Source organism: Nicotiana tabacum, chromosome 17, assembly GCF_000715075.1.
Source record: "Nicotiana tabacum cultivar K326 chromosome 17, ASM71507v2, whole genome shotgun sequence".
NCBI classification, from domain to species: domain Eukaryota; kingdom Viridiplantae; phylum Streptophyta; class Magnoliopsida; order Solanales; family Solanaceae; genus Nicotiana; species Nicotiana tabacum.
In genome coordinates, this window is record NC_134096.1 from 56077117 (window position 1) to 56087324 (window position 10208).

General features: G+C 34.5%; 1 protein-coding gene across 1 annotated transcript; it reads right to left on the reverse strand.

Moving 5' to 3' along the window:
- Window positions 1-4704: 4704 nt before the first annotated feature.
- LOC107761128 (uncharacterized) lies at window positions 4705-7871 on the reverse strand. The gene is made up of 3 exons (XM_075233763.1): window positions 7493-7871; window positions 5370-6618; window positions 4705-5199 (listed from the first exon to the last, which is right to left on the reverse strand). Exons 1-3 carry the CDS (start codon window positions 7718-7720, stop codon window positions 4913-4915), a joined length of 1764 nt encoding a protein of 587 aa, XP_075089864.1. The 5' UTR covers window positions 7721-7871; the 3' UTR covers window positions 4705-4912.
- Window positions 7872-10208: the final 2337 nt, after the last annotated feature.

Here is a 10208-nt window from a genome sequence, read left to right on the forward strand (position 1 = left end):
TCTTCCTATGGAAAAGGAAACTATATTTGGAAGTCAAAAAAGAACGAACTTAATAGAGATAGTTCAACCGAAGATTCTTGAAAGTGGAGTCTTCCACTTCGTCAAATGAAATGCGGAGTAGTTTCGTGCTTGATATATTTGCTAAGGTCTATTCTTCTCTTTGAATTTTCGATCTAAATTACTTCCTCTGAGTTTTTCTTACGTTTTCCTCGTGTTTGACACCTGAAAAGGATGGGCAATTAAAATCAAATCCGGTTGCATCTCTCTTCTTCTCGTAAAAAGCATTCTTTTTTATGGGTTTTTACTGTAGTTTAATACTCTTGGAAAAGTGACATTATATAGCCGCCGTAAAAATAATAGTAAAAAAAATGTATAAAATTTGTATATTTTTTATATATATATATACATTTTGTATGTTATATACAAATTTTATACACTTTTTCAACTACCAGATATAAATATTTTTTGTCGAGTGCTAAAAGTGATAATAAGGTTAAGGATTAAGGACTAGAGTGACATGTGTTCTCCTTTTCTCAATGACTTGTATTCTTGTTTTCACCATTTTTATTCTACTTTCTATAAAATAATAATAGGTAGGAGATTAAGGACTAGAGTTAAACTATGGAAAAAGATGCTTTTATAAGAAGAGGAGAAATGCATTTGCAATATGGATGTGTCTTAGCATTTGATTTTATTTAATGGGTGAATTTTTATTTTTAGCAGGTTAGACTGGCTATTTGTGTGGATTTTTTATGTTTTTCTTGGGTATTAATTATTTTATTTGGTCTAAATATACAAAAAAATTATATTGACTGCCACATCATATTTTTTCACCAAAAAGTTTGATAATTTCGGTTGAGTGATCATTTGTGTGTAATAGAAATAGTTGAGTGACTTTCTTGTTACAAATGAAAAAAAAGTGACGTTAGCCTATAATTTTGGATTGTTGAATGATCAGCTGAGTTATGGACTACGCGATGAATAGAAAAAATTATTTGTTTACTGATTAAATCGAAGAATGCGAGACATGTACATTTCTATTCATATATCTAGACAAAGATTTATCAATAAGCATGGTTATGTGATATCTACTCTTACTTTAATTTGTAACTATTAAAAATTAAAATTCTAAGTTTGGAATAATACCGAGTGCAAATATATTTTACTTGAACTGACTTAGCTGTTGCAGGGGTATATATCTATAATGTAAGAAATTGAAATAGGTTTCTAGGAACTGTGTTTTCTTCTTTTGTTTATTTAATCTTTTCTAGATTTCTAGAGTGAAAATAGACCCGTAAATAGTATAGGAGAAAACAGTACAAGAATTGAGGAAAATATATGGGACTGAGAGCTGCAAAATTTAGACAACAACTCAAAACACAATGTAACTCATCATATATATAATTCTATTCATCACTGTAAAAGAAAAGAGGAATAAATTGCTTCTAAGTTGATTATGAAATATAAGAAACAATTTTATGGGCAAGGATATGTAAAATCTTGGAGAACAATGTGTGTGTCTGGTATAACGGAAAATATTTTCCAAGAAAATATATTTTCTTGAAAAACAAGTAGTAATCTTATTTATTTTCCGGTGTTTGGTACATAAATTAAGGAAAATAACTTCTCAAGAGTATTCATAAATAATTTAGATACAATAAACATGAAGTCATAAACTTTCGAACCAACAACCTTTCGAACCCACAAATTTCATAAACTTTCGAACCGCTAAACTTTCGAAACCGTGAAATTTTGAACCCGTAAACTTTATAATTTCTAAACCCGTAAACTTCCAAACACATAAACCTCTGAACTCATAACTTTGGAACTTGTAAAATTTCAAACCTGTAAACCGAAAGATGAAAAAAACTAAAACTGAAAATATTTTTAAAAAAATATTTGTTCCCGAGGGGGGCAGAGGCGGCAGCGGGGGGAGGGGGTGCAGAAAAATGAAAAAATAAAAATTTAAAATTACAAAAAAAAGTTTTAAAAAATATTGTGCGGGGTGAGGGGGCAGTGGGGTGGGAGGTGGGTGGTGCAGAAAAACGAAAAAATAGAAATTTGAAATTACAAAAAAAAAGTAAAAATATTTCTTTTTACGGGGGTGTAGGGTGGGTGGTGACGGAAAAAAAAACTAAAATTTGAAAAAAAAAAAAAGCTTTTTTGGAGAGAGGGGTGGGGTTAGGTGGGTGGGTGAGGGTGAGAAGGTTGACAAGGAGTTTTGAAAAATATTTTTCATTCTCTTGATAAGGAAAATATTTTGGAGGAAAATGAGATCATAAGAAAAATATTTTTCAAAATAATTAAACCAACAAAACATAAAAAAAAATTCCAATATGTCATGCAATTGAAATGAACGTATTAACATGAGTTTTATCGGGAGCTTAGAATCTACAACAAAGACAAACAGCCTCAGCTCCTAACATAAACAAAGGACGTAGCAACAAAATGCACTCTATTTATTTACCGCACTAATCATGACAACATATGATATATTTATCTGACTTTAACTTCTTTATTATACTTACAATATATAGTTATTTTTTACATAATCATATATGAGTGACGTACATCAAACAAGTAATTGCCTATACCAAATCTAATAGTTTAATAAATAGAAGATTAAGCTAAAGATTGTACGGGAAGAAGAAAATAGCAGACTGGGGTATGAGGGGACCATTGATCGTTTGCTGTAGTTTTTATGAATTAACTTTAAGTCTTGAATGAATGCATCAGCAGCATATTCGTGAAAGAGTGAAAACAAAATTGAGCGTGCACATACTATCAAGTTTCACCTTTTGTTTTTTATTAACTTTTTTAAGAATACAAATACCAGTTATCATAAATTAATCATGGATTGAATTCAATCCATTTTGACTCAACTCATCTCAGCTCATCTAAAGTTGAACCGATTTTTCGCTCAATGATCCATGAGCAACTTTGCAAAATATTTTTAAAATAATTTTCTTTTTGTTTGATATGTTATATAAGACCATAAAATGAAGAAGAAACTTTTTTTATTTGGTAATTAAACAATTAATAAGAAAACAACACACATTAATTAAAAGTTTGGTAAGAGTTGGGCGAGTTGGGCTATGACCCAAATTTTAACCTATTTTGATCTCGCTCATCTCAGCCTAAGTAACGTTTGGGTGGGTCATTGACCCACTTTTTTATCGACTCACCCCATTTTGAGCTGTTCAAAATCTGCTCAACCCGCCCATTTGATGATAAATATATCATATGCTGTGATGATTAGTTGTGATAAATGGAAGGACAAATCCATCATTGTTCGTAATTTGAATTTTATTATTGCAAAATAAAGACCAGCACGCTTCAGTCTTAAAAATCTTTTGCAATTCTTTCTTAATCACACTTTTGGCTTTGTTTGCACTCACTTCTTACTTGAGGACACACAACTCAAATGGACCTCCTCTGCTTATAGGTGGTGATGGAAGAATTTAGTGGAAGTAATATTCTAAACTATACCTTTCATTTATTTCTAGAGTTACTCTTAATTTCTACAATAGTTCTAGACTTCTCGGTCTGTAATGTGTTGAGTGATGTGTCATATACAAGGATTTAAGCGTGTGAGTTCTAAATTTTTAAATAAAACATTGCTTCCAGGAGGAATTGAACCCCCATCTTTTCCAGCGAACCCACAACCTTTATCATTGAACCAAGACCCCTTTTGTTACTGGGTTCGGCAGTATATATTTATATAGGTTTAGTAAATATTTTAATACAAATACAGGGTTCCGGAAAAAGTCACTGGGTTCGCCCGAACCCGCATCCACAACTGTAGCTCCGCCTCTGTATGTAACCAATCCAGGTCATAAAACAGTTTAAAAAACTAGTACATCCAATTAGCAATATCTTTCTTTACTTAAAAAATATGAAAACGGACACACTTCTATCCTACGGCCTACACACAACTTAATCTTTTTGACATGTTGATTTGGGCTTATAACCCTCTTGTGACCCGTTACATATTTAATAGTCCAACCCAATAAAATTTAACAACTTACATAAGAAAGACACACACACACACACACATGATAAAAATGGAACACAATGGACGCAAACATGTGAATATGGTTAACTAATTACTAAAAAAAACACAAGAAGTTTTTCTAGTTCAAGCAGATGTATGACCAAAGTTGGTCAAGTTCTAGCAAGTTACAGCATCATTAAGTAAAATATTAGGTTGAATACACCCTGCAGAAAAATGAAGGATGTTGGATTAGAAATTGAACAAAGAAAGAGCAAAAAGAAAAATATCAAAGCTCCACAATAATGAACAAACGATGACAAATATAGGCTTTGCAGAAATTCAAAGCATGGTAACAAACATATATCTTAGCTAAACTCCTAACTCTACAACAAAGGTTGAAAAAAAGCATTGGAAAAGAAAGTAACTTCCTATATTAATAAATGTAGATTCTAAAGAAATCTTAAAGATGATTGAAATAGGAAATGACAGTAGCAGATAGTATAACAAAGAAGGAACTAATTAAGCTAAGATACATATATGATAAAACTTTTGTATATCATGAATCCCACCCTGTTTTGTACAAGATATATTATTGTGCTATTTCTTTGTACATAGGGAAAGAAATCACCTAACTTTTTTGCCACTACTGGGATTTTGAGCACTGATCTCCCATGATTTTTATCCCACTTTATTGACAGTAAGGCCACAAACATTAATTGCATATAAATTTGTCAATTACCAGGATCAATGATCATAGGACTTTGGAAGTTTATAATTTGCATTATCTTTTTGAGTAAGGGGATTCAGTAATTTAACCTTCAGAGTTTTGAAGTTTAGTAAACAAAGAAGTCAAAACAAGGTCAATCAAAATATAACGTACTAGATTGAAACCTAGTAAACAATACTACAAAGTTGAAGTCACTTACTTGAAACTCCATTCATTTCCAGTAAGGTGTCATGTTCAGTATTGACCTGGGAATTCGTCTCACTTTGGTCTTTACCATTGTCTGCTTCAGTATTGACCTGAGAATTTTTCACATTGTAGTCTTTTACACCATTCTCTGCTACGGAATTGACCTGTGAATTTTTCAAACTCTGATCTGTTTTACCATGGTCGGCTTCTTTATTAACCTGGGAGTTTTTCCCATTATTGTCTTTTTCACCATTGTCTGCTTCCTTCTCCAGTGATTTCTTACTCCTAGGAGCTATAACAAGAACACAAATAAACTTATCATGCAATGCAATTTCAAAGGCTTTAAAATACACCAATTTGTGCTACTTTTCACTTTTTATGAATGATTGTTATTTTTAAGTGACTTGATTACGCTGTAGTTAAACTCACAAGTAAATCCAATAGAAAAGAGACCACTCTTACCTCGTGGTGATATATTTCCAGCAAGTTGAACCTCAATGTTGCAATCTTGGTGATTCCCTTCATGAGAAACAGATTTGTCAGACCCACAATCACTATCATTGCTACATTTCACGTCAATCTGGTTCTCAACGTCAGAGTTATAAGCACCATTTGATACAGCCTTGTAAGAACCCCCATTATCCACTCCATTAGACGCTGAGGCATAGCAGTTGACTTGACATCTAGGCGCATTTGATAAAGCCTCATAAGAATCACTTTTTTGCACTCCATTAGGCGTTGAGCCGTAGCAGTTGACTTGACATCTAGGCGCATTTGATAAAGCCTCATAAGACTCGCTTTTTTGCACTCCATTAGGCGTTGAGGCGTAGCAGTTGACTTGACATCTAGGCGCATTTGATAAAGCCTCGTAAGAATCGCTTTTTTGCACTCCATTAGGCGTTGAGGCGTTGCAGTTGACTTGACATCTAGGCGCATTTGATAAAGCCTCATAAGACTCGCTTTTTTGCACTCCATTAGGCGTTGAGGCGTAGCAGTTGACTGGACATCTAGCCGCATTTGGTAAAGTCTCGTTAGAACCCTTGTTATCCACTCCATTAGGCGCTGAGGTATAGCAGTTGACTGGACACCTAGGCGTATTTGATAAAGCCTCGTAAGAACCCCCATTGTCCACTCCATTAGGCGTTGAGGCGTAGTAGTTAACTGAATGTCTAGGCGTATAGCACTGTATCTGTGCAGGCTGTGAGACCGATATATTTGTGTCCGAATAATTAAACAGAATACTCTGACGAGGTACCATAGCAGGATTGACCAAATAGTAGTTATAATTAGGAGCATAATTCTCATTAGTATTCAAAACTGGCACCAGTACATAGCCTGAGTTTGTAGGATAAGAACTGTAAGTGCAAGTATCCATAACTCTCTTTTCCTTTGGCATGGCTTTCTTTATCTCAACAAATTTATTATTCAACATATGAAATCTCCTCTGTAACACATTTGTTACAGCTTCCTCTGAATCATAGGTGATGAACCCAAATCCCCTAGACGTATTGGTTTCTCTATCATAGATAATTTTTGCATCTTCAATTCTTCCAAAACGCTCAAAATATCGTTTAAATTCTTCCTCTGATAAATACTGAGGCAATCCCCCAACAAAAATCTTCTTCCTGTGACTTTTGCTAGTCTGTTGGCATTCTGAACAACGCTGGCTTTGAGACTTTTCACCTTTGGGTCTTGCCAAGGAAACATCAACCTAGAATAATCACCGTATAGAAAGTAGATAAAGATAAAAGTAGTCAAAAGCAGAAACATATTGTAAAAGAGAGAGCATACAGTAGAAAGAATATTAATGCAATATGGCCAATCGATGAGATTTTAATATCCTTGAATAGTCTTCATCCCACCAGGGTAGCGATAAGGTCTGCGTACACACTACCTGTTTTAGACCTCACTTGTGAAATTATACTGGGTTGTTGTTGTTGTTGTCTTCATCCCTAAGTTAGATAACAATGCAATAGTTCATGCAACCACTTGCAAAATAAAACACCTAATTTTCGTGTGAATTTAGGCATATATAGACTCCCTTTGAATTGTACGAGGATCAAAAAACCTAATTCTCGCGTGAATTTAGGCATATATAGATTCTTCAAGTTTATTACAATAAAATTCACATATTTAAAAACTACATGAAAAGTACTCTAAGTCGACAAAGTTGATTTAATTCAATCATAGTGTTAGTTTCACTTTCAATACTATGTAACTAATCCGTCATTGTTCGTGTAATTAAGGTTTGTGAATTATTGAGATATCTGTTACATCCACAAGTATTGCTGAGAGAAGCAAAAACTGCGTATTCATATATGGTTGCAGATAAAACAACCACATAAACAAAATCACAAGACGAATTAGTGCATAATTAAGCCACAAAACAGGAGAACAAAAGAAAAGGAAAGAATGTAATTTCTACGCACTAACAGTATATCAATATATTTTTTACACCACATCCGCTCACTTTTTGTGACATAAAAAATAAGACAAGTAATCTACTATATATAACGTGAAAAACATACACTGCATGTGGATATAATTAAGTTAAATCGGAAAAGAAAAGCAGTGCAGTGCATTACCGTTCTACCAAGAATGATATGTTGGTCTTGAAGAAGCTTATCAAAAACAGAAGAATCAGTAAAGGTAACAAAACCAAAGCCTTTTCCAAAACCTGTTTCCCAAACTTTAGGTATTTCTGACTTGACCACTTCTCCATAGCGACTAAAGTGTTTTTTAAGTGTCTCTTCAGTTGTTTCCCACGATATTCCACCAACAAAAATCTTCCCTTGTTTCACAGTATTCTCCATTAATGCTTGATCAAAACAATATAATATTGCTCAAACTGTAAAAACGAAAAGTTAAAAACTTCTGTGCACTAACTCTGCAAGCGAGATAAGAGGGTTGAGAAAATAAGGGGATATTGTCCTTGTTTTTGAGTTTGTTCTGAATTATAGTTAGTAGGAGTACATTATTACTCTTCGCTCATTAATGGGGAATTGGAGTTTGGTTTGGAGTGTATAATTAATTTATACTTGTATTTGCACTCTCCGAATATTATGAGGAAACCCGCTAATTACAGGAGTTATTTTTGGGCCTATATCCTGATAACCCTAGATTTCCGTTTGTTTACACTTTCTTTTCTTCCTCCTTTTTCTCCCCTATGTACTAAAAAATTACTCCCTCTTAAGAAACAGCGAGTTCTTCTTCTAGGAAGGTAAATTTCCATTAGTACACGGTAAAATTACTATGATTTAAATTTTAATTTTTTATATGTATTCAAAATATATTATTTTATTTCTTTAGAAAAATGAAATCTATAGAGTTTTTCTTAAAAGTTACATACGGTGTACTACAGATAATAATGTTTCATTCATGATTAAACATATCGAAAACTGTTTTAAGAATATTAAAACATTGAACTCTTCAAATTATAGTGCCATATAAGTAGAAGAGAGGTATATATGAACAGTCTAATAGTGTCTATGGTAATTAAGGTATCAACTATTGTTTGTTTCTTTCATTTATCATGTGCACTCTGATGTGTGGATTTTTTTCTTCCAAAAACAAGAAGTAATATTATTAACTAATATCACGAGGAGACCCGTCAATTAAAAATTTACTAGTATCATGAGAAGTTATATTATTAATAACTAGTATCAGGGTCATAATTAAGTGATAAACTAATATGAGAATGTGTATTAATTAATTATATGATAATCATGTTTGTGAAGATAGATATTTAGAGTTAACTATTGTATACGATCGAAATAGATTTCAGCCTTGGCATGTCCGGTACGGTTCGAAGGGTGGTGTATCAAAGTAAGATCCCGAAGGGGGCACGAACTAACCTAGAACCCGGGGAGGCCGGTCCGTGATGAGATCGATATCATAATCAAACTCGAACAAGAATCGAACTATGACGCGGGTAGATCTATCGTGCTGATAATTCAAAAACCAACCTACATCGACCTGGAATCAATTCAAGGGCTCGAACCGGGGTCGGGCTCGACCCAAGATCATAAATTCGAGCCGAAATCAAGCTCAAACAAAAATCGAGGATTCTAAGCAAGATCGAGCTCGCAGACAAAAGCCGTTGTAATCCCACTAGAGGGAATCTTGGCATAAATTATGAAAAAGCTAATTTATCATGGATCTCCCACTGAATGTTTATTTTATTATACTTGGAACCAAATTTCTCCACTATAAAAAGGCTTGGTTATCATTTCTGTAAAGGGATCTTTTTTCTAAGATTTACACTATAATAAAAGTATTATTTCCTCTACAAGAAAGAGTGATTATTACAGTTTCTTAGACTGATTCTATTTTTGTTAAATCCAGGTTCGTTGTTCGTGATTGCCTTGTCTAGATTACTTTTTCTCCAATCTATATTCACATTTTTATTTATCCTTGCATTTGTGTTAAGTTGTACTACATATCTTCGGAACTCCGTATAAATTCAACTCTACCCATTTTTCGGGTAAACAGTTTGGCGCTCACCGTGGGGCCGAGGATAACAGTGGTCACTTATTTTCGAAAACATCTTCAATTCAGGCTCGGCTACGAATAGCCACCGACCGAATGGCTTCACCGACCGATTACGAAGATGGCCTTCAAGATGAAACCAACAACTTGGCACTACCCGAGATTCGAGCCGAAATACCACTAGATGTCAATTCACAAATTACTTTGGAAGCGAACCAGCGTTCCGAACCGGAAAGAAGCATTCAGGGCGGTGCGCGATCCGTAACCCAAAACACCCAAAACCCAGAGGAGATCGGGGCCAGCTTACGCATGATCTTCGAGATGTTGCAAGCCCAGCAATTAGCGATAGCTCAGCTACAAAGTCAAACTCGCGCACAAAGCAGGCCGGTTTTCAATCCACTTCGAGATGTCACCCCCAGAACAGAGCCTGCCATAGTAAAATCTAACGAGCAGGAATCGGGGACTACTCCCGGAATTACTAAATTGCTCGAGGAACTCACAAAACGAGTCGAAGCCAATGACAAGAGGGTGAAAACGTATAATGCCAGTGTCGATCAAATCCCGGGGGCTCCACCAATGATAAAAGGGCTTGATTCAAAAAAAATCATACAAAAGCCTTTTTCGTCGAGTGCGGCACCGAAGCCAATCCCCAAAATATTTCGTATGCCCGAAATTCCCAAATATTGCGGTACGACCGATCCTAACGAACATGTAACTTCCTACACATGTGCCATAAAAGGCAACGATTTGGAAGACGATGAGATCGAGTCTGTGCTATTGAAAAAGTTCGGGGAGACCCTCTCAAAAGGAGCT

What these genes read in the sequence shown, in the direction of transcription:
- LOC107761128 (XM_075233763.1), bottom strand. Translation starts at nt 7,720, where the DNA reads ATGGAGAATACTGTGAAACAAGGGAAGATTTTTGTTGGTGGAATATCG. An exon ending in ATATCATTCTTGGTAGAACG is followed by an intron (nt 6,619 to 7,492) that starts GTAATGCACTGC and finishes TGATTATTCTAG; the next exon opens with GTTGATGTTTCCTTGGCAAG. An exon ending in TGGAAATATATCACCACGAG is followed by an intron (nt 5,200 to 5,369) that starts GTAAGAGTGGTC and finishes TTCTTGTTATAG; the next exon opens with CTCCTAGGAGTAAGAAATCA.